This window comes from Larus michahellis, chromosome 1, assembly GCF_964199755.1.
Source record: "Larus michahellis chromosome 1, bLarMic1.1, whole genome shotgun sequence".
Taxonomy (NCBI): domain Eukaryota; kingdom Metazoa; phylum Chordata; class Aves; order Charadriiformes; family Laridae; genus Larus; species Larus michahellis.
Genome location: NC_133896.1, coordinates 53,249,423 through 53,274,438, shown reverse-complemented (window position 1 = coordinate 53,274,438; position 25,016 = coordinate 53,249,423). Strand labels below are relative to the sequence as shown.

At 49.3% G+C, this 25,016-nt stretch overlaps 1 protein-coding gene across 1 annotated transcript; it reads right to left on the bottom strand.

Moving 5' to 3' along the window:
• Positions 1-792: 792 nt before the first annotated feature.
• On the bottom strand, positions 793-23,167 carry LOC141737720 (solute carrier family 23 member 1-like). Its single transcript, XM_074572667.1, has 12 exons — positions 23,114-23,167; positions 19,385-19,534; positions 17,925-18,082; positions 13,430-13,589; positions 11,895-12,076; positions 8,076-8,196; positions 7,594-7,750; positions 7,142-7,395; positions 3,842-4,006; positions 3,372-3,480; positions 2,206-2,301; positions 793-1,061 (listed from the first exon to the last, which is right to left on the bottom strand). The coding sequence occupies exons 1-12, from the start codon at positions 23,165-23,167 to the stop codon at positions 793-795; spliced, it is 1,875 nt and encodes a 624-aa protein (XP_074428768.1).
• Between the last annotated feature and the right edge of the window lie 1,849 nt (positions 23,168-25,016).

The window sequence follows — 25,016 nt, the reverse complement described above, 5'->3', positions numbered from 1 at the left end:
CTACATCTTTGTAGGGTTTGGTGCCCTGGGGAAGCTGGCTCCCCTGAGACTCCTCCCAGCGCCCCAGTGGGATTCATTTCAGTGAAGCTGGGTTTTCCTTTTAGGCCAACAACCTAAGTAAGGTCTCTAGATTGCATCTGGGGTCTAAGGTGGGAGAGACATGTTCAGAAGAGAATCCATCCCATTAACCTTAGGTGCTTCTCTCACAAGAACATTAATTTGACTGACTTTAAATTATGGGAATACAGAATGAGATGAATCATGACCTAGAGGAGCCCGTTCCTTCCCCTTGGTCAGGATGAGGAGTAAGCCACGAGCTGAGAGGTGAGTGTTGCCATTACTGATCTTTAAGGTGGTGGGGATTAGCCTCAGCCCAAGGGATGCCTGGGAGCCGTACAGGGCCCACATCAGGGATGCTTTCTCCTGCGGCCCCTTGAGCAGCCAGGACAGGGGACAGGAAGAGCTCTGCTTCAGCTAAACAGCTGCTCCTTCGGGTCCCCAAGGCTCAGTGCAAGGAAGGAAACTGAACATCTTTCCCAGGCATTTCTTGGGCGTTGGCATTCCCCAAAGAGGGATTATGTTCTTCCTAGAGGTGGGCAGGCAGGAGCAGAGAGGAGAAAAACGACTCCCTCAGTGTCACCAGTGGTGCAGGTGCAGAGCTGGGAAGAGAAAGACATTACTGTTCTCCTGCTCCAGCCTCTAAAGCTGCCAGCTTATGTTCAAATGATGGGGGCTGCAGACATGCTTTTCAGACCTCTGCTTCTGCAATGAGTTCACCTGCAGGCCAGGTGCTTATATCCTTGTATCAGCACCTATCTCGGAGTCTCTTTCTGAACTTGCTTTCACACCGCTTTCCTGTCCAGGAGCCTTCAGTTCATCCATTCTCTCGCCACCAGATAGTCTTTTGGGGCAAGCGGGGAGATACCGAAACCAAGAGACAGTGCAGTATTTGGTGCCTATTCCAAAAGGAAGATCATAGACCTTGGAAATGAGCTGAGAGTGTTCCACGTCTCCCTTGTGGCTGTTCTTCCACACCAGGAGCCCCCGCTCCTCCTGTGTTCCTGCAACAGCAAAAAGGAGATCGTCGTGTTTAAACCAGCAGGGGTTCTGAGCATAGGACTACCTTGTGTGCCTCACACCCGCTTCTCAAATTGCAGCAGACCCAGCCCAACATAGAGATCCCTTGCACCTAAACCCTTCTCGCTCCAAAGCTCTTTACAAAAAATCACTAATGAGCTTCTAGACAATACCCATCTTCCTCCAACAGGTTCCAGATAATAAGCAGTCTTCTCCACTGCTTTCCACAGGGATCAAGTATCTCAAGACAGGTTTTCACAAGCCATGGGGCATCCAAGAACTGTTCAAAGGAGGTGGGAGGTGTATACTGCTAGGGAAGTAAGGCTGGATGTTACCTGCCCAGATACTGCAGAGTGGGGGAATAAGGTTTAGCTAGCAATTCCTAGTCACTCACAGGCATTTACCCTAGTCAAGGAATTACCAAATATGTGTAATAGTTGCAGCAGCCGAGTCCCTCTGGGAAAAGGGAGTGAGCACACCTGTAAATTCTGCCCAGAGGAGCTGAAGATCAAGGGGTACAAGAAAATTAATGAGCCAAAAGGAGATTGGCTTTCCAAGAAGCCTGAGACGGTAAAAGAATATAGTTAACAGAGTGTCCTTCCTGCTCTTTTTCTGTAGCAGAAAAGAAAGTTTCCTCTCCTATTCTTACACCATCCTTCCCCATGCTCTCTGCTGTCTGTGAGGGCCAGCTGCAGGTGCTATATCTTTGGTCACCAGCCTTTCCTACTGCTTTCCATTGCTGTGGCACCAGTTCAGCCTCAGTTTTAGCAGCTCTCATAAGGAAGCATGAGTTGTCTCCTTCCACTTCTTGTAGTTGTCTTTCTCTCTCCTTTCAACCAGCAACATGGCTGTAGACTGGCATTTTCCCAAAAAGGAATTTTTCTCAAATCAACCTTTTCCGTAGGCTGGGTTGTCCCTGGAAACTGAGTTAGTTTTTGATAAATTGCTGGTTTCCAACTAGAGACCATTTCAGTGATGTCTCTGGGAGGAGTTCAGTCACGTGGTGTTTCATGGTTGCTAGCACAACTCCTACCCATACAGCAGTACTCATGAAGACAAAAAGGTACTGGGAAACAAACCCTAGGGCAGGCAGAAACTAGTAGCTTGGCTCATTTCAGCAAATCTTACCTGGAATGGTGTTATCAAGGATAAACCCCAGGAGTCCGCCCACAAACATGCCAGTGGTGAGAAGCACCTGGATCACCTGGTCCAGCTGGATGATTCCTAGCAGAAAAACCAAGCTTTGGGTAGAGGTGCAGAGAGACGCATGTTTGACCGGCAATGTACCTGGTGCCAAGAGGCTGCAAGCTGCAGGCTTGTTTCGACAAGACTTGCAAATCCCAAAGTGGAGCTTAAGATTTGGCAATGCAAGGGAGATGGATCTCACTGCCAGTTTCAGACCTACCATTTTATTCTGCATAATCATTCACTGACCCAGCTGCCGGTGGGCAGGAGATGAGTCATAAATACATTAAGACCCTATTAACAATGCAGACTGCAGCACTGTCCCAGAAAATGCCGCCTTCTGCTCCAAACATTTTCTGCACCTCCACGACATAACACCAAGTGGTTCCCTACAAAAGCAGGAGCTTCAGTTCCCAAAGAAGCACAGGTATATTTAGCACAGGATTTCACCACAAGTTAACCAGGTGTGATGTTTCTTTGTGAGGGCTAATAGACATGAGCAAGCCCAGTGGCACTGACCATCTGATAGACCATCCATAGAGTGCGTGATTTGTGGGCCCAGCTCTTTCAACAGCCCACCCAGCACACCATGTGTACCTTAAGAGAGGACACCACGGCCTTTGTGACCAACACTTTAGTCACGCAAGACACAATGAAGGCCCAAGTGTTGGAGGACTGGGAAATTCAATAAAGTGAACTTGATGGAATTTAGTAGAGGAGTCTGCTCTTGCGTTTTGGAAACACAAAGCTGTGTTGTGTATGAGCGTGTAAGCAAGCCTCATTCATTGAGATTTTGATCAGGATTCAGCCCTGGAGTATTCTCCTGCCCAAAGCCCCATCCCGGGAATGTGTCCCAAGGAAGACCTCTGCAATCCTTAGCCTGACAGGAATCTGGCGAGATGCAGTCATTGATCAAGAGCGGAGATTTCCACACCAGAGCTGTGCATCAGAGCAAAGGGCAAGAACGCCCCTCCCAGAAAGAAACAGGCAACAGCCAAAGCACGAGTTTCAGGGCTTTACCGGGAAACACTGCGCTTTAAAAGATTTCTCTGGATCAGCCTTTGCTTCAGTTTTATGCTATAGAAAATGTTTCTGATGTCATTTCTTACCTGTTTCCAGCAGTGTACTATTTTTGCTCGCCCAGTTGGGAACCGTGAGGCCAGCAAATACAGAAAATCCAAAGATAAAGATGTTTCTGGAAGAGTTCATATCTGTGTACTGTACAGAGAAATTATATACATTACACATGGAATTACCCCAATCTGTGGATTACTGTCGTGTTCATGAGACATGCTCGGATGCAAACACTGCGTGCAGGAGTGGACCCGGGCAGCAGCCCTGGTGCTGCTGGGGCATTACGATCCTGCTGCCCGCGGTGCCAGCAAGCCCTGCCTCGAGGAGGGAGCCCTCTGCAATTTAGCCCTTCTGGTTACATGCCCTCATCTTCACCCAAGGAAATGCCAACAACAATGTTTGCATTTGCTGCAGCAGGGTTATGTCTGACTCAGCCTGGTAAGAACCTGACTGGAAACCACAGTCCCTTCCCCAAGGGATGAAACAGCACTCACACAGCTGTTACCTGCAAATTGGAAATCCCTACTGCCGTGATAACTCCAAACATCACAAGGAACATGCCTCCAATCACAGGGGTGGGTATGCTGGCAAGCATCGCCCCGACTTTCCCGAAGATGCCGCTCAGGAGCATGGCGCAGGCACCGGCAATGATCACCATTCGACTCCCTACCTGGGGCAAGAGGAAGAGGAGGCAGTCACACACCGAGCGGCGCAGAGAGGCGAGGGATGGCAGCTTCCAGCGCCAACCTGCCAGGCAGGGGTCGCACCTCTGGCCAAAGCACTCAACGGCACACTCAGTCGCAGGTTCAGATGCAGCCGCCGGTGGGCTGGGATGCTCCCACTGCATGGGAAGCATCAGTATTTGCACACTAGTAATTATTTATCACGAAAGGCACTCTGAGAGCATTTACTTGATGCTACCCTCTTTCCTACTGTTGTCAGGACTTTAACAGTTTTGCTGTTAAGCAAAAAGTTTATTCTTAAATTAAGAGCACAGTAATCCCCATCTTGTTCCAGCCTAGAAATGTCTTGGCAGACCCACAGGCTGGCACTGCAACCACCCAGTCCATTCACTGGACAATTCTTCCACCAGGGTTTGGACTCCCGTCTAAAAATGGCTTTCAACTAGGTGTCCCACACTGATTCCTCCATCCCCTGGAGACCAAGATTTGGGAGAGCAGAGCTGGCCAGGCTGGCTGCTTCAATCCCATGCTCTGGGATCTGATACATCCTTTCCATAGTCAACAAACAGCTAATAAAAAGTGAGGAAGTCTCTTCATCTGCCTCTCTCTCTCCTCACCCATCTAGCTTCAGTAAAACCATTTTCTTCTTATTTTTTCCCCTAGGAAGAGCCAGGGTGGCCTTTTCTTGTTTGGGCACTACAACAAAGATGGGATGAAGCACCAAGCCATGCCTTTCATTCAGATCTGTTAAAAAAGAAGAAGAGTATCTGCCAAACAAAGAGATGAGAGACATTTACAGACTATGGAAACTAAAAAGAAAAGCAGCAATAATTATTATGCTTTCAATTCAAGATGCGCCTTGCCACACCAAAACTTGAACAGCTTGAAGAATCATGCTAAGATTTACAATGTTCGTGTCTTAGGCACGGAAACTCTGTAATCCTCTGAAAACATTTTATAATTCAATTAAATATTTTAATCCCTCCCTTTAAATATCCAAAGAATGTCATATTTACAGGAAGGGCGTTTTGTGAATGCTTCCAACAAAAACATCCCCAGTAACTTGAAGTGTCTCTTTTTAAGTATTTCTTAAACGTGTCCCTTTAAAATATTTTAAGTCTTACTTGATTATGAAAGATAAATGAAAAAGATTTGGTCGGGAGTTTCAAAATGAAATCATGCATTGCCTTCAGGTGGGCCTTTTATCTTCCTTGGCTTAAAACCTTGGGACACCATTACCATCAAAACGGTAATTTAATAAAAGCCAACAGATCTATTTGTTCCAGGATTAGCATGAAGCTTCAGATTCTTAATTTGCCAAAATGTTGAATTACCCAGTACATGGAGTTGGCCTTAGAGGCAAATTAACTACTCCATTGATACCACCACTGTGAGCATATGCTGCTAAAGCCTCTAGTTTAGAGTTTGTTTCAATTATGTCAGGAAAACAAGAAAATCAGTTCTCTTTTTTAAGGTCGAAGAAACTGCATGGTTTCCTGATATGTATATGGTGACTCTGAGGTCTTTACCTCTCCTTAAAATCCTCCTCTTCTTTTCTTGGAAATGAGGGCTCAAGTACTGGCATGCTGGGTTTGATCAACCATCTTAAACATAGGTGCCTGGTGCCATTTAAGATGTTGCATCTTGGCAGCTTCCAGCAGCTTCTCCTTTGCCTTATCTCACAGCCCCTGTGGATTTCTGAGATCTCCAAAGACGTTGCAGGTGGTGCTGGACGCCTCTGTTTAAGCAGAGGAAACAAGTGCCTTGCGTTTCCATTTGTGATGGAAAAATGTGTTTCCCACGTAAAAAACCAAATGAAATTTGCCCTGTGCTTTCAGCATCCCCATCCATCCCAGCCAGAGTCTGGATTTAAGGCTGACTGAGATGAGACTGTATTTTCTGCTCTCTTAAGTGTAACAAGGTGAGCAGAGGTGGGATCTAAGGGAAACATCTCTCCTGAATCGGCAAGGATGGCGTGTCCACCTGAAGGACTTAGCGCACGTGGGGAGAACGTGTCCTATAATCTGACAATTATGAGTCCAGGCACTTCTGCACTATGCTACATCCCACGCGCACGATGTATGGAGTAAACTACGTGTTGGGAAAGAATGGGCTCAGGTATATGGTCAGCATGCACAGATTTCATAGTGACAAGGTACATGTGGTGACAGGCTAAACTGGACTCCATGCGGACATCCAGGCAGCCCTTGCTGCTGGAAGCAGCCACCTCAGTCAAACACTAACGCTTCAGGCTGTGAAAAATGGTTATTGTGAGTGAGGTTTATAAAATCCAGTGAAATAGGCAGTATTGTAGAGAGGGAGCCATAAGTCAAATTCTGCATTTGTTTACTGGCGCACAGCTCTGCTGACATGACATTGCTTATTTGACAATGATTTAAAAATGTTTTCCAGTTGGCTGCTGGATGTACCCGTCCCCTGGCTGTAAAGCTTAGTGAAAATCTCAGATCTGATTGTCAAGCTTATCTCTGGAAATTTCTTTCCCGTATAAGAGCAATAAAATACTCAAGGGGTTCACAAAACTTTACAGAGGGGTAAAAACATAAAACTTTCCCTTCACATTTTATAATCCCAAAGGAATAATCTACCTTGCACATGATTGCCATTCTTGGGTTATAAAAAATATGGAATTTGAAGCCCTATTGAATTTTTTTCTTTTTGTCTTTCTCTTTTTCTTTTCCTTTTCTTTTTCCTTTTCTTTTTTCTCTTTCTTTTTCTCTTTCTTTTTCTTTTTTTTTTCCTTCCTTTTTCCTCTCCTCTCCCCTTTATAAATGTATTTAGGAAGACAGATATACAGACAGAGATAAAGTCGGTCCTCATGAGGTTTCCAGGTTAGCTCAGATGTAACATACTCTCTTTAGTGTCACCTAAGCTGGATGCCATGAGTAACAGCAACATGCACTCGTCCCGCATGCAGACCATAAGCAGCGAAAGAGAGGGATACATAATGCTGCTGAGGTGGTCACCAATGTGCCGGGGCACCTTTTCCCAGCGTGCCTGGCAGGAGGTGGACTAAGATCACATCCCGGGTCCAGCACACACCCATGTGCACCACCACACCTTTGGAAATACACCCCTGAGGGAAACCTCAGGGAGGTTCTCACCTTGGTGATACCCAGGGCCCCCACGTTCTCACTGTACGATGTGGTGCCATTCCCCGTCCCCCAGGCACCGGCCAGGAGGCAGCCGATGCCTTCCACCCCGATCCCGCGGCTGATGGCGTGCTTTGGTGGCGGCGGGGCCCCGGACAGGCGGGCGCAGGCGTAGTAATCTCCCACGGACTCCAGCATGGAGGAAATCACCCCGGCTAAGATGCCGAATATCCCAGCCAGGCTGACGGTCGGCAGTCCCCACTGGCCTGCAAGTAAAGAGCTCGGTTCAGGTCGGTGGGGCACATTTTCCCTGAAATCTATTGCGGGGAGGAAGAACAGCAAGGGTGCTTGTGGGTGTTTGCCTGATTTTTGGCATTTCATTTCCCCCTGCTAGCCATCAGCAGAGGTGCAAGCCGGAGCAGGGAGCAGCACGGCGGGATAGGGAAAGCGGGGGGCAGCAGTACCTGGATAAGGCAGCCGAAACCAGGGAGCTTGGGACAAAACGTCCCCACGGATGTCCGTCCGGGCCAGGTGGCCATAGGCGGTGGGGTCCGCAGGGAGGACGTCAGTCACCGTCAGCACGTAGCAGAGCAGCCAGCTCAGGGAGAGCCCCAGCAGCACCTGCCCATCACATGCAGCAGTGGGGACCGGTTAGGGCATGGCCGGGTCTCCAGCAGGGTTATGGAGGACAAACTGTCTCCCCGACCGACCCTTTCCCCTGCACATGGAATGGAGGCAGAGGGACAGCGGAGGATTCTGGTGGCCCTCCCTCCTTTTCTCCCTCATCGTGGTCAGGGCCATGGGGACCTTCTCCCACTCTGCCCCCTTACTGCACAGGCTGGGCTGGGAAGCACTAACTCGTCTGGACACAAGTGGAAAGAGCCCAGGGCAGGTGAGGCCAATCCCTCTGCCACCATCGCTGGGTCTCCAGCAAACCCCAACGTACCGGGAAGATCTGGAAGAGGTAGACTGGGGAGAGGTGGCACTTCTTTCCTCTCTGGTAAGATGGCAGCGGCACAGGGACATCTTTCAGGTACTGAGAGAACAGAACTATGAAAGAAATAGTCCTAGGAGAAAGAAAAACCAGACCATGAGACAAAGTGGGTGCCCAGCTGCCCGCCTGTCCCCACATTAACTGAAGACCTGCCACCCAAGGACCCAGGACTCCAGAGGACCCCAAAAAACAGGCTCTCAGCACCAGAGGGTGCCTTCCCACTCCTGCAAGCCTGAGGCAGAACAAGCTTTCCGTCATAGACGTCCATCATAGGATGAGGGGTAACGGTTTCAAACTGAAAGAGGGTAGATTTGGATTGGATATTAGGATGAAATTCTTTACTGTGAGGGTGGTGAGGCACTGGAACAGGTTGCCCAGGGAAGCTGTGGATGCCCCATCCCTGGAAGTGTTGAAGGCCAGGCTGGATGGGGCTTTGAGCAGCCTGGTCTGGTGGGAAGTGTCCCTGCCCATGGCAGGGGGGTTGGAACTAAATGATCTTTAAGGTCCCTTCCAACGCAAACCATTCTGTGATTCTATGATTCTATCATACTGTACCGATAGCTCCTCTGCATTTGCAAATATCTTTTTTTCCCCACTTTTGTTTTAAGACTGACTGCCCCAATAGTGCATCAGTGAATATGACACAGTTGCAGGAAGCTTAAAAATGACACTTGAGCCTGAAAGAAAGGCCCGAGAGACATGCAAGGTCCGGGCAGGCTATGTAGGAAATTGTCCCTGAACCTCTGCGTAATTCAGATACATTGGAAATACAGGATTTATTGGTTCCCTGATTTCAGGTTTACCTATGCTGCTCTGCAAGTGGCAAAAAGTGGCGGGGAGTGAAAGAAAGAGGATTTGATTTGGCTGTGCAGGACCCTGTTTTGAAAGAAAAAACCCACGGTGGGACTGTGGAGCTGCACGTGGTGCCCACAGAGCCCTCCCAGCCAGCTGAGAAGGGGAGAGCACAGCCCTCGGGTCTGCCAGGGCTGCATGGTGGGGAGGGGGGGTCCTCCAAGGCAGGGGTGTTCACGTGTGCCCCCGGCAGCACCCAGGGCTCGTTCTGTTGGAAGCGACCATGAGGTGCGGCTCCTCTCCCATCCTCCGTGGAGGACACATCTGCTGTGAACGGCAGCACAGCTGTGTGTGCTCACAGCAAGCCCTGTCTGCCCCCAACGTGTCTTCTCCCCAGAAAGGGCAACCAGAGGAAGCTGGAGGCTGCCATATGCGGCAAGAGGGAAGGAACTGGGCAGCCCACCTTGGTTGCTGAGCTGGTAGAACACCTTGGACATTTTCCTCCTATGTTAACCCAGGCCTCTGAAGGGCTCTTCATTTTTTTTATAACAAGTCTAAACTGTATACATTGAGTGAATTAATCCAGATAGGATTTGGTAACAAATAGACTGCACCAGCTGAAGTGCACTAACTGGTAGTTTTCTATGGGTGAAAAGGTGCCGAGCTATAGGTGCAATATTCATGGGCAGGATGAATACCAGCAGTGCAAAGGAAATGCTAACCTCACCTCTCTGCAAAGACACGCCACGACGTACAGCCAAAGGTTATCTATCAATCATAATGCAAAGCACCGAATGACTGGAGGCAGAAAGTCTGAGGAGGAACTGGTTTCCATGCGTGGTTTCTAAAGCTACAGAGCCCAGACGGACTGCGTCAGTGCACATTTTGTGCATTTGCATTAACAAAGGTGCTCGGCAGCCTTATGAATCACTGCAGAGCCCTCATCTGTCTCGGGTAGGTGTCACTGCTTATTATTCAGGTTGTCTGACACATTCCATTAACAAATGCTATTTTCAGCTGCTTATAATTCTGCCTAACTTTACCCATTCAGGATGAAAATTTCCACGGAAAACGTCTGCCTCAGGCCAAATGTTTCTGGAAAAATATATCCCAAACCTTTTCCAAAGAGTGATGTTCAGGAAATAGACATAGTATATAGCCTGCACTGAGAAGGTCATTTTGCATTGAGCAGTAGCACAGTCCGCTTATGACCTGGAGCAGAAATTTGAGATTTAGTAGAACTGGTTCTTTGGGGTAAAGGGTATTGCTCTTTCTCACAAAAATCTGCTCAGGTATGCTCAGTCTGTAACAATGATCATTCATCCCAGGTCCCAAGCAGTCAGCAGAAACGTCTCAGGCTTTAGCATTTGCAGCCCATAAAGATTCTGAGGCCTTGCCCAGCAATTAACTGTGTATGACCATCAACAGGGAGCAAGTGAGCACGCACTAGACCAATTTCTTGAGGTAACAGTGGGTATCACCCATCGTGGGGACTCTGGGATGTGGCGGGGCTGAACAGCAGGGCTGAGACCACATGGGTCATGTCTTCCACCTTCTCCATCACTGCTCTCCCTCTTTCCCTAATGACACCCATGGAGCATGGAGAAGGCAGCAAAGGAGGACACAACTGAGATAGCTCAGAGCACAATGGGTCTCTGAGGTTGGGGCTAAGGTGTCTGAGTCAGGAAAGTCAGGAAAGAAAGAACTGGGATTAGCAAGGGTAGAAGACGGAACAGAAATCAACCAGACAAAAAGGGTGACCCAGGTTGAGAGCAGCACAGTTGGGCAAAGAAGTCAAGCGAGAGTCTGAGGTTAGGAGCCAGTGGCTGAAGAAGGGAGCAGAAAAAGGAGATAGTCCAGACAAGGATATTCAGTTTGGAAGGGAAAATTCAGACTAGTAAGCAAAGGAGCTAGGACAAATCACTAGAGCTGGAGAACAGGACCACAAGCCAGAGATGTGGTGGGCAAAACAATGGTGAAAGGAAAGCTGGATTGCAGGCAGGGTTTGGGGTCGTATGGGGTGTTGGTGGAAGAGACCAGTTAAGTGAGGAGCTGGGGGTGCAGAACAGAGGTGGCTTTTGGGGTCTGGGAGGGCAGGTGCAGGAAGGGGACAAGAACAAGAGAGAAGTGGCCTGGAGCACGTCCCCACAACAGTGTGCTGCCTTCCTGGGGTTGCAGTCAAGCCTGGCCTCTGAGTCTCCACAGGCAGCTCTGAAAGCACTAGCAAACTGATGGGAGCCCACAGAGAGGATAACAACCTATTCCTGTCCCATGTTATCCCAAGCTGAAGTCTGCATTAGGTATCCAAAGGTGCCACATCTGCGGGGAAACCACACAGTGGCATTTCTAGTTTTTTGAATTCATTTCTGAAATACCAAAGAGATCCTGCCATCAAGCACACTCATGCACTCATGCACAAGAGCACGCACACAAGTATCCCTGAAAGAGCTCTCAGTGCTGCAAAGCAACATGCACAGACATTTACAGAGCCCCCCAGGCCCTCTGTAGAGAAAACAATTCCTCCTCATGTGAAAACAATACATAAAGCACCAGCTATTTTAACTTGAGGAATACCTAGCTCTGAGTGCTCAACTTTTTCATTTTAGGAATGTCTTTTTACCTTAAATAATGGGTGTGTAAGACAGTGTGCGTAGACAACAGTGATGGAGACCGCCCCCAGGAAAGTCTTGTTTCTCTACTGACCTATGAACTTCACATTTTCATAAAAATCAGATTTTTTTTAACTCATTTTGGGGTTTTGCTTTGTTGCTGAGGGCTCTAACCCCCTGGGAGGGAGAGGTGTCAAAACTATGCCATGCATAAACCACGCATATGTGCTCAACACACAAACCTGGAGCCCAGGGGAACCCTGCTACAGACTGTGACATTTGTTTTCATCTTAGAGGCAGGCATATTAGAGGTGTTTCATATTAGAGGTAGTGCGTACACTCAGCTTTCCCACGGGGAAGTGAGACTTACATGAACGCTATGCCCCAGTGCTGCCCAGCCTCGTCCCCCGCCGAGTCAAAGAGAGGTAGTGCAACCAAGGTGATGGTGGGGGCAATTGTCAGGGGGCCGATGAACCTCATCAGAAATCCGATCAGGCCAGAAAATCCAACGAAGATTTGAAAGCAGGAAGCTACAATGATAGCTCCTTGCACCTGGAGAAATGAAGGAAGAGAGCAGAGGTTGAAAGGAGCTCCAGCTGTGGAGCTTTGTCTTAATAAGTCAGTGCAAAACCAGTGTGAGAGCCAAGCTCAGCCTCCAGTGATGGACCAGCACGGAGGCTTCCCACTGACTACAGCAAAGCCTGGCTGAGCTTTACGTGTGGGGAAGGAACACTAAAGTACCAGCACACCGACTCCACCCTTGGTTGATGGATTTAGTCCTCACTAATTCTGTTCCACAGACCCCCCCTCCTCCCTGTCCTCTCGGGCCACCCAAGCTCCCATCAGCTTCCCTGCACCCTCAAAACGCAGGTGAAAAGCACTTGCCCCGAAAATGGGCGCAGGGCCATGGTCTCCACTCATCTCCCGTCTGGGAAAGGCTTGGGGTGCTTCAGCACACTGGTAGGGCAAGTGGGTCATTACAGCCTCTGTTTTTTTCTGAGTATCGGTTTCCCTCCCAGGACACATTCATCATCCTGCACTTCCCCGTGTTTGACAACCACTGCTAAGTAGACAGCAATTACATCCTGAAATGGCATTCGCTGCTCACATCAGGTCCAGGCAGGGGACTCTCTGGGTCCAGGGGTGAGGCTGCTCTCTGCTTTCACACATTTGGTGATAAACCCAGGCTGGGTCCTCTGTGGTGCTGAGAACCTTCCCTCCGCCCAGCTCCAAAGGGAAGAGAAACACGGGGGCCGGAGTGAAGCTCCCAGCCTGAAAGGAGAGGGCAACACTGCCCTCATGATAGATTTATATCTATCAGTAGGGAAGGCAGCCTGTGCCACACAGTAATTCCTTTGTGAGCTCGCAACGCTTCCCAAGCGCTTTGCAAAGCACCCCAACAAATGGATCGACAGAGGCAAATTTAGCCATTTACTCTGATAAGGCAATGGATGTAGAACAAGGCAGTGAGATCCCTGACCCTTCCTCCTCTCTTTTGACTAGCTAAGAATGCACTTTTCTTTAATATTTACACTAAATTCAGCCCTTGCATTTCTTTTTACTGGGTGACCTGTGCTTAGACAGGGTCCCTTCCTTGGAAACATCTTCCCTCCCCCTTCCTTTCTCAAGGCTAACCATGTTTAATGGAGAAGGGGTCTGGATGGACCAGTGGAGACTTTGCAGGGGCCATATATCACCTGAGCTCTGCACATCCCCTGTTCAGCAGCAGCAAAGCATCTGCTTTCCTAATGGAGATTAGATGCTCAGGAAGCTGCAACAGGGTGAGGGCTGAGGTCCATTGGGGATGGTGGGCTCTCCAGCACTGATGGCCCTGCCACGGTCAGGTGCTTTTCTGAAAGCAAACAGCACTGACACAGAGCAGGTGCCACTGAAAATGTAACGTACCTCTCGCATCCGCGTCTGCCAGACTTCGATGAACTCTGGTGAAGAGGCATTCACCAGGGTAGCGTTCTGTGTCCAGGCAGGGCACTTCCACTTGGGGAGAGACAGCATGGCCAGGGTTGGGGTCAGGAACGCAAAAGTGCCTCCTTGAATAATAGGCAACCTGGAAGGAGAGCAGAGGGAAAAGATGATGAGCAAGAATGCTAGAAACCCAGCTCCAAAGGGGAGAGTGAAAGGAAAGCAAAATAAATTTAAAAATTGTTCTGCACATGGCCTCTGGCAGTCTCTTTTGAAATGTTCTGGCAGGTCTCCATCACTGAGCACAGGTGGGTATTGCTGCCCACTGCACTCAAGAGCAAAGTACCCAGGAGGAAGAGCTCAGGTTCAAACACTGCCAATGGAGAGGCTCAGCGGTGCTGGAGTCATACTCTGCTACCCCACATTAAGTAAAAAGTAGTCCTCCTAAGGTGTGATGAAACCACAGAGCTGCACATAGTAAAACAGCAACCAAAGGAAAAAGCTGGAGGAGGGGAGAAGACCAAGGAAGAAAGAAGGTGAGACTCTGAAGAAAAGCTCAGCATTGACCTAGGCCCGAATCTTCCCAATATCCAGTTGCTTGCTCTGTCCCCTTCAGCTGCCTCAATTTTCTTCACAACCTGCTCATGAACACAAGGACATGCACTGGCTACTCCCCACGTCACAACCATCCTCAGACTGAGGGCAGTGGAAAATGTGAGTTGGCTTTTAGTACAGTTTTTCAAAGATAATGACTCCACCCTGTTTCCACCGACACTGGAAAGGACACCTGCATGGACAGGGCTGAGCGCTCTGGATGGGTGAGACCTTGGCTCTCCCTCCACGCCGTGTGTCTCCTGGCTTAGAGCAATCCTCACTGAAAACCCTCCAGGCTAGCAAGGAGCTCGAACCTCCAGAGCCACTGGCTTCATACAGAGCTTTTTACAGAGGAGCTGCTGCTCCTGTGAGCTACGCCAGCCTCTTCTCCTTACGTGCAGGGAGAAATGGAGGCAGAGAAGCCACCACGGGCATTAAGCCCCAGTTGCACTGCAAGGTGTTTTGGCTGCTCCTCTAGTGTGCTTGAAAAACCCAAAGCGACCCGAGGGCGCAGGCTGGCACAGCAGCTCTGAACAAGCTGAGGGAAACCTCTGGGGTGCCTCGGCTTCTTCCATTTAGAAATCATCCTCGGGAGCAGCCCCCAAAGCAACCTCTCCTTGTGCCAGGAGCTCTCGTGGTGCCTGCTCATAAAAGCAGCAAGGCAGCAGGCCAGGTCAGTGCTTCAGCAGGGCACGGATTTCCCTCAACCAGAGGCATTTCCACCAGTCTCCGGAAAGCACTGGAAAATAAGAGATGGCATAGCTGTAACAGCATCACATCTCTGTCACCTAAAATGAATATTTATACCCCTGCAATTACTCATGCCATGCACAACTGAAGCAGTTGGTGCTTTTCCAGTAAGTTATATTTGAGTATCAGTCATCTGTGGAGCCACTTATTTACAGCACTCGGCCAAACACGTTGCAGACGTCAAAGGATTTTGCTGGGCAAGGCAAAAAAAACAAACAAAAAGAAACAGAGAAGGCTCAGTGCCACCACTGTTGAATTAACAATAGATTTATAGCTCCTGCTGCGTTGGCCCTCTAGCTATTTCACAGCCGGTGTTGGCATGGGTGGGCTCAGAGCAAACTGGAGTGCTGAGGCGATGCACAGGGGGCATGCTGAGCTCTTTCCAGGAAAAGCTGCACGTTTAGAGAAGGAAAAGTTATCCTCTGGTCAACACTACATGATGTCCAAGCATCTGCTAAGGGGGGCTCACCATAATGGCAAGCGGGCTGCGTCTCCCCTCTTGGATAGTCTGTCCAGTGACCCTCTGGGTCCTGACGCTGCTTTTTCATGCTGTGTAACACAACCGAGCTGCAGGTTGCAGGGGAGCGGGTTTTTCCCTTGGCTACTGCTTCTGGAGGGCTGCTCCCAAACCGCACTCGCTCTTGGTGGGAACCTCCCCGTCTCCATGGCCAGTTCCCATCCGTTCGTTCACATGCCAACATTGCCTTTTAGCCAAAATGGTTTCTCCCTGCCTGATCCCCCCCACATTTCTCTCCCAGACTAGTTGCAGGCTGCAGCCATACCCCTCTGAGCTGCCACTTTGCCAGGCTAACCAGGCCAACCTCTGTAAGATAAATGGTGTCCTTCCCCATGACACATTAACAGATCATCTCCATAGTTCCTCTCCTCTGAATTAATCTTTCTTAAATATGGAACTGCGCAGAGCGCTTAGCTGAGGGCTCCCCAGGAAAAACCATCCCCTCCAAGTTGTAGTTACCACTTTCCTGGCTGTCTTGTTGGTGACTTATGGTTATCAACTAGTACAGGGTTTCAGAAAACAGTAAAAAAAAAAAAAAAAAATCTGCTTCTAACTGTCTCCGCAGGCTTGGTTTGCTGCCAGACACACCACAGGCTGACTCCCACCTTTCTGACAGGAATGTCCTCATGCCTGATAGTTGGGGCCAGCAACACGGCAATTGCGTCCTCAGCACAGCAAAAGCCATTCAAGCTTATCCTACGGGAACAACTCCTTACCGCCTAATTTGATCTGTTGTTCCTCATTTAGCTATTCAGCCACGGGAGAGGCTCCCTGCTACTCTTCCATCCTCAGCTAACAGCAAGCAGGGGACAGCACAGCTCAGGTATTCACCGAGGTATTTTGGGGGGTGACTGGGAGGACTCCAGCCTGAATCGCACCAGCAGCCACAGCCACAGTCAGGCACCCCAGCCTGAGTTTAACCAAGCTGAGAAGAACCAGATTCTTTCTTTTTCGTGGCCAGGGTGTCCCCCCTCCTCCACTAATCCTGTAGCAATGTAGAAGGGGTACAAGGGGAACACCCTCCGGGAAGAGATCTGCCTACAGCCACTTCTTAAGACAGACAGAGATGGAAAAGTTGTGCTGGGGAAAGAAATAGGAGGAGTAAAAACATTTTGTGGAGCTGGCAGTTGACCAGTGATTTGATGGCAGAAGAGTTTTAACCAGGTCCCTCAGATTCAGCAGGCAAAGAATGTGTGATTTTTGGCTTTGTTTCAAAGGCAAACATGGGTTCCCACCATATCGGAGTCAAAAAATGCTTGTGGAAAGAGAGAGGCAGCCCAGAGTTACGACATGGGGAATAAAAGAAATTTTGCAAGGCCAGCAGAGATACAGGGTCTTCGTGGCAAGGGGGAGTGCTTGGAGTCATGTCTCTTATTATCAGCCTGGAGAAGAGAAGGCTCCAAGGAGACCTTATAGCGGCCTTCCAGTATGCAAAAGGGGCCTACAGGAAAGATGGGGAGGGACTCTTTATCAGGGAGTGTAATGACAGGACGAGGGGTAATGGTTTTAAACTGAAAGAGGGGAGATTTAGATTAGATATTAGGAAGAAATTCTTTACTGTGAGGGTGATGAGGCACTGGAACAAGTTGCCCAGAGAAGTTGTGGATGCCCCATCCCTGGAAGTGTTCAAGGCCAGGCTGGATGGGGCTTTGAGCAGCCTGGTCTAGTGGGAGGTGTCCCTGCCCATGGCAGGGGGGTTGGAACTAGATGATCTTTAAGGTCCCTTCCAACTCTAACCATTCTGTGATTCTATGACTATGATTAAGTACTTCGTTTTCTGGGTAGTGAATGGCAACTCCACGCTCATGTCCTCTCTCTCTTCAACAGCTCAGCAGCACAGAGGATTTACCTTGCTTACATTCAGATTCTGCCATGAATCCCTGAGCATGGGAACTGGTACTGTTTGATGGGATATACTGCAGAGCTCCTCCCTGAGTCCCTAAGGGGTGGCAGATGGGTTCCAATTTCTCCCAATTATCCCCCTGCCCCAGAGCTTCCTACAGGCTCTGTGCTCCCTTGATCCTGGGCCCACATGAGACGGGTCTTGCCTCAGCTGGAGGATTGCTGGAGTAATACAGCTTACTGCATGTTTCAATGCTTTATTATTTTAAAATCATAGAATCGCCTAGGTTGGAAGGGACCTTTCAGATCATCTAGTCCAACCATCAACCTAACTCTGACAAAAAACATATCGCTAAGCACTACGTTTACCCGTCTTTTAAATACCTCCAGAGGTGGTGACTCAACCACCTTCCTGGGCAGCCTGTTCCAATGCTTAATAACCATTCCAGTGTAAGAATTTTTCCTAATATCGAATCTAAACCTCCCCTAGAGCAACTTGAGGCCATTTCTTCTTGTCCTGTCTCCTTTTTGTAGGACAGGTTCCTTATAAGTCCAAACGAAGGTGTGTCAACTATCAGGAGATGCAAAATTCAGAACAGCGAGGTAGCCCTGCACAGTTATCACCTATAGCGATTTCAGGATGCTTTGCTGATTGCCCAAGGGTAGCAAATGACCCCCACTGATAGATAAACTCTACAGCAGACTAGTGGCCAAGCAGGTAGTAATTGCATCTACGAACTGTTTTGTCACATATCCCATTTCTTGCATTTGGCCTACCTGACTCCAAAGAGGACCTGCAGCAGGGTGCAAATCCCTGAGACAAAGAAGATGGTGCTGATCAGGTGGCTCTGGGTGAGGAGGTCGTGCTGGAGGCAAAGCTCTTTGGAGAGGATCAGCGGGATGGCTACCAGACCTCCCATGGCTGTCAGGAAATGCTAGGAGCCACAGAGAAAGACTGGGTGAAGAAGGACACAGAACTGGCTGTATATTATTACCGTGTTGTTGATGGAAATCTAAGATTTCTGTTTGGGCGGTACTAATATTAACCATTCTCTTTTTTGGCAACTTCAATGCTCCATTAGGGGCTGTTCCAAAGCACCTACAAGAACTGCAATACACCCCCACAAACTTCTGCTTTCCATGCCCAAAGCCCTCTTGAAGTGCTCTGAACTCCCCAGACCACTGTCAGAGACAAGGAGTTTACCTCCAGCACCTGCAGACAAAGCTGTCGGTGGGGGCTATTCTCCCAGGAAGGTGGGGACATCCCAAGGTAGGGGCAGAGAGCGATCAGGCAAAGTGAGTGCAAATGGTTCAGTCCATCTCATTTGCAGCACGAAGGATAACATAAAAAGTCAGCAAATTTGAGCTACCCATTCTTTGCTCTCAGTAGCTTTTCTCACACAGTGTAATTACAGATAACCATAAAAAATGGATGCCAAAGAATGGAAAAATTGGGCATTGCATTTTTCAGAAGTCACAGACATATTTCTGCAATGACCTTCAGTTAATTACAAAATGGGAAAATAATTTTTCAAACTTATTTTCACTTTAAATATTAACCTTAGTTGTTAGTTCTGACCTCACAGCACAGGACTGCAGCAGCGGAACTGGTGGCCCTCAGAAACTCACTGTGCTCATTAGAAGCGTGTTTTATTAAAATTATGATGCAGATGTGTTTAGAAAACCTTGGTTTAAAACAGTCTAAATTTGAGATGACCGCTTAAGGAAAGAAAGCGCAAAATGCCCACCAAGCTCCAAGCACAGTCCATCATTACCTTAACTGCTCTGAGGTCTCTCTTCCCCGCGGCTCCGTACCCAGCGCGGCATTGGTGGCATCGGGTCATTTAACACACCTGAGCACAGACTCCAGCTAAAGCGTTGGCCCTTCTGCTTAGCTTTTATTGCCACGGGAAGGGAGAAGTTCAGAAGCCCTTAGACATTTGGCTACCTTCAGCCGAGGTATCCGACCTGTTCTTATTAACTATTTGGCCCCAAACCCGGGACTCTGCCTTCCTGGGACTCTGCCTTCCCATTTGCACTTCAAGGGGCATGGTGTAGCTGTGGGCACAAGGATAAGGAGCTCGGGAGGCGGTGGGAAGGACTTAAGTTCACCCAGATCCAGTGCTACAGCTCCATTATGCCCAGTGAAGGTGAAGCACTCCCAAATTCAGCTTTCACCCCCATTAACCGGTTGAACTTCCACCCCTTCCCAGCCTCCACCTGCTCCCCCATCCCACCTGAATGCCCAGCAGGATGCACAGGTACCAGGGGGGCACATCCGTGATGGTGTAGGCAAGCTTGCTGCTGCCGTGGCCAGCGCTGCCGCCTTCCTCTGGGCCCCTGGCAGCGTGATCGGGCAAGGAGCAGTAGCGGCTTCCATCTTCACCCTGGCAAACAGCAGAGACCCTGCGTTAGCCACAGCCTGGACCCGCAGGCACCCAGCAGCTGCCTCTCTTGCAGCTGCGCCCCACGTCTTGCAAGAACACCTCATTTATAGCTTTCAACAAGGGCGGGATAAAAAAGAAGAGCAAGGGGAGAAATTAAAATGGAGGCAAAGACACCTACTGAAAATTTTTATATGCACTTGTGTATCTAAACCAGAAGAACCATGAAAGGGTGTTTTCAGTCTCAAATGGAAAACTGGACAAAGTGCGTTAATATCATTAATGTCTAGTTAAGGATGGAGAAACTGCAACCAGAACCAAGAAAGAGTCTGCAGTGGGTTAATTGGTGGAAGCTGCACTGTCCCCTGGTCTCTGTCCCTCCCGGCTGCCTCACCCAAACAGCGCTTTTGACAAAATATGCTAAAACAATTTAGCCACCACTAATTACAGGGTAGAAGCATGCTTTCTGTTTCATTTTTGTAAGTCTTCTCTTTCCATTCTCCTTACACACACACTTAATAAATATTCTGCCTCGATAAACATGCCTGCCCTTTGTCTTACAATAAAACCTCACTCCTGTGGAGGAACCGGCTGAAACACAAGGACACCACTGGACCGGGAATCCCAGCATCCATTTCAAAGCAGGATTACCAGGGTGCTGCCCCAGTTTGGCCACCTGCCATGGGGAATGGCACCCGGAGGGATGCCCCAGGATGGGGGCAGCTCTAGGGACCGGGAAACAGCCTGGGGGACCTGGGGCCTCAGGGAGATGGCGGGGTCTGAAATAGCTCCCCAGGAAGGCTCAGATCCCCTCCCAGGCAGGCCAGAAGCTCCAGGGCTCCCCAGGGAGCTGTACGCCTTGCAGAGTTTATGTAGACAAAGATGTGTTTTCCCAAGGAAAGCAAAATAATTGCTTTGCTTCAGTTGCCAGTTTTCAACGTAAGCAGGTGCCCCCCGCCCCGCGTTGTCTGCTCCTCCTTCCAACCCACCCTCAGCACACACAGACACACAAACACACACACACACACACTCAGCCTGGGCACAGGGACACCCCGTGTGCGCGCACACACACACATCCCGCCTGTGCGAGCACACACGCATATGTGGTAGAGGGAGGCTGCCTGGAAAGCCACAAGGTGTTCAGCCAAGTGCAAAAGCTAATTCAGATCCCAAACCATTTGTTTCATTGACCCTTCTCCAGCCAGCAAGTCAGCACGCCAGCAGCAGAGGGCTTTTCTGGGCTGGGATGCCCTGCTCCGTCAGGCAGGGACAGAAAACTGCTGCCAGGAGAAGCTCAACCAGTTTGTCGGCACCAAACTTCTGTTTGTTTATTTTTTTTTATTGTCCAAGTCCTGCTGGAACCTGAAGACACCGAAATGCCCAGCAAAGCGAGGTGGCTGCAATAACGCTCACGGCCTACCTACCACTGGAGGCAAACAGCCAACGCTGCGGTCAGGGAACAGGGATATAAAATTAATGTTACATTTAGTCGTAAATTTTGCAGGTGTGGCAGATTAATCCTGAAGGACTTCATCACTTGCCTGAAACCTCCAGGTTTCCATTCTCACGGCTGAGTCTCCAAAGTCCCATTTTAGATCACGCTGTTGAAAATGTGCTATGTAATACCTTTTAAACACAGTGTATTTATCCAGCCTAGGCAGGCTGGGAGCATTACAGATACTTCAAAATAGATAGGTGAAGGCAGAGTTAATTCAAACTGAACTCAGGCATGAACTTCAAGAGCAAAAGGCGTTCCTGAATAACTCCCTGTGGAGACATTTTCATTTCGGGAACAAGAGAGCCTGAGCCGTGGATTAACAAATGTACAGCAAGGTACTTAAGACTGCCCATGCACGGAGTTATTTGGGGACAGCTACTCCTGAATAACAGCACGGGTAGATGAATCCTAAGCTAGGAGGACAGCAGTAAGCTCCTTTCCTTGCATTGCAACTTTTCCCATGTTAACCAGGAGGCGTATTCCAGCCCCGCAGAGCCTGTGCCAGTAACAGCCCCGCATGACCATCACATGAACGCCTGATCCTCCCCAGCAGCTGGAGGGGGGCGAGCAGGGTTCAGCGGGAGAAGGATGGAGTTGAGATAACAGGATGAGAAAGGACCAGAGGCAATGGACTCAAACTGAAGCACAGGAGGTCCTGTCTCAACAAAAGGAAACACTTTTTCACCGTGAGGGTGACCAAGTACTGCACAGGTTGCCCAGGGTGGTTGTGGAGTCTCCATTCTTAGAGCTACTAAAAAAACATCTAAACACAGTCCTGGGCAACTGGCTCTAGGTGACCCTGCTTGAGCAGGAGGGCTGGACAAGTTGACCTCCAGAGGTCCCTTCCAACCTCAGCCAGTTGGTGATGCTGAGACGCTGGCAGGAGAACAAGGCAGGAGCTGCCCAGAGTGGGAACAAGGAACCATTTGCTGGTGGTTCTCAGCCCAGCTGCTCCCACGAACCCAAGGATCCAGAACACCCTCCATGTGCCTCAGTCTCCAGACAAAGCATCAGGGCCCTCAACAGCACCTTAAATAAGCGCATCAGGAAGGTTGTCAGAAACTGAGCTGCTTGAACCAGAGGTAAAAGATGTCTGTCTTCTACCTCCCTTGGGGTGATTCAAACCAGAGGAAGTCACAAGCCTGATCTGCGCTATGGCAGAACAGATAGAATCAGAGACCATAAACAACAGTGAAAAAAAACCCTCTGCATCAAAGCCTCTGAGCACCTCCCTGAGGCTCTGCCTGCGGCTGGCACAGCCCCCCCACTGCCCCCAGCAAGCTCACCAAGAGTTACCTGAGAAATGGGAGACCTGGACACCAAGAGGCTAAATGCCTCCTCCAAGGTTCCCCAGGCGGGTGGTCTGTACCGTGGTACAAAGAGGATGTCGGGTCCCCACTCTCACACCTGCTGTCAGAACATGAGCAGCTCTTTTAGTTTCTAATAGAGGTGGCCCCTGCTGTGAGATAGGAAGAGGACTGCCGTGCCCCAGGCCCTTGCCCTGTGCCCGCAGTATTACCGGGGCACTGGACGCCCCTGAACTGACACATCATTTACAGCTTTTAGCACCCTGCTGCAACCCTATGGGGTGCTCCCCCCTGCTGACTCTCAAACCCCTTTTCTCCCCACCTCTGACAATCTACCCCACTAGAAATAGATTCAGAAGACAAAGAAACACATTCTTCGCTAGGCTAGATTTCTATTGTAATTTTACTAATTAATACATAAAATGCTCTACCCAGGGACACAGCCACAAGCAGCCACGAGCTCTCTTGCTTTTCAGCACAGGTACACTTGCGCTGCCATTCATCTATGCTGTCATTTTAGAAATAATGGAAAGAAAAGAAGTGAAAAGGGCACCGTAGAGTAGAAAGTACATCGAGTCTGCAGCAGCAGCAGGCTGCAGTGAGGAAATCATTCCTCAGATTCCTGTCAATAAAGGAGCCGAGACAGACGGTTACCACGCACCAGTATCCTTGCAGCCAGGCAGCCAGTCCCAGCACCCTGGCTTTCCCTTTCTCCTCCTTTTGCAGGGCTCGCACCCGTTTATGCAAGAACTACCCTTCAGAGACAAGCAGACTCACCACGAAGCTGGGGTTATCTAGCCCGTTGAGCTCTTTTTCTGAGGAGGGGGTCATGCCTTCCACTTGCCTTCACCGACTGCCTTGAAAAAGAAAGACAGGTAAGAAGAGGAAAAGCCTCCCAAACTGTCGCTTGTCCAGGTCAACACAGCCCTAAAGAAACGGGGTGAGAAGATGCAGAAGCTGGAGTTCAGGAGTCAACCAGCCCTTGGTCCTAGCTATTCATGTGAGCCGTATTCGCAGAAGCATTTCCTTTCCCTTGGCTTATATAAGTGACTCCTTTTCTCCAGCTGATTAGAGGACCGGCATTCAAACCACACTGGAAAGCAGCCCTTCCCTGCACTGAGTGAATCAGTAACTGGTGGCAGAAAAAACTTCCTCCGTAGGTAAGGATGTGAGGGGGTATCAGAGAGGCGAGACGTTTCCCTGTTTTCCTGGTACAGCCTTGAAACTTGTTGTTTCATTATTGATTCCACAGCAACTTGCATTTTCCGTGTGGGTTGGGCCTGTTTGAAGAGCTTTGTGCTGATCTTTAGAAAATTCAATTTCTAGATGGTTTCACTTAGTCCGCATGTAAACTTCTGTGTATTTTAGCTTGGGTACAAACGTCATCATCTTGTGTGATAATCCTATTACAACGTGAAAAGAATGAGGATTTTGCTGGGAACCTATTTAAGGCAGCAACCAATAATCAAGTCATCAGAACATGACACCAGGGAGGTATGAAAGACATAAGACTGAAAAAGGACTACTTCAGGCCATCTGATTATCTTCATTCAGCTAAGGATCCTAGCTGAATGGCGATCATCGGATGGCCTGAAGCGTAGTTATCCTTCTCTTAATAAGTTGCAAACAGTGTTAATGCTCCATCAAGCCCTTGTAGCCACCCCAGGCCCCCTCAGATTAACTATCTATTTAAGTTATTTAATGGCTTCCTGGGGCAATGAACTTCCCAGACCAGCAGCAGAGAGCTCCTGTGTGAAGAGGAGCACGCTATCGTCTACACACAGTGACCACCCATTGGGAACATCTCCTGGTTCCCACGCAGGATGCAGTGCGACAGAAATAAACTCTGGTCCCTGTTTCTCCTGTGGAGCTTTGATACTCTCAAGTCTTCCCTTCAGACCAGCACTGCATTACAGGGCGACACTTTGCCCTAAACACCGTCACTGAAGCTATGAGCTGCCAGACAGCCAAATCTTAAGGCATCAAAATCACCAGATGTTCATGGCCTTGTCAGATCTCCTCTCTGAACTCACATTATATAGGGATCTCCCTGTATTTTTACTGCAGGGGGTGCATTTCCAGCCCCACTGATCTAGGCATGAGGCCACTTTTTTCTGCGAGCTCTAAACAAGAACTCTTTCCCTGGTCAAACTACCCTGGACAATTTCGCCCTCGACTTTACCATTTCACAGTGCGGAGGGACCAGCACAAACTCCCCCTGTGCAACGTGCTTGGGATATATGACAAAATTTGCCCGAGAGAATGTCTGATTAAAACACAACAAGAGAACAAACATGACCAAAGTAAATTCCCTTAAATAGTCAGGGATCATTGCTTCCTGATTTCGCACCAGGATCTCTATGGCGCAGCAAGAAACCGAGCGCAGAGTCCCAGCCAGAGAATTACCTGTGTGCTTGCCTTTCCCCCTCCTGCGTCTCTCAGTTGCCTTTTCTCATCCAAAGGACTTCAGATATAAAGACCACTGAGGCACACCATCTACATTCCTGTCGTCAGTTCCCCGTGTAAGCAAAAGCAAGCGTCCCAGGGAAATGGTGCAAGCTGCCGTCAGTCAGCAACGCCCACCGAGCTGGGTGCGATGCATAAGCTTCCCCAGCTCTTTTCTGGCAAGACCTCTGCAGTCGCCCAGCTCTCCCAGTGCCTTTTTCTTTCCTCCTGTCTC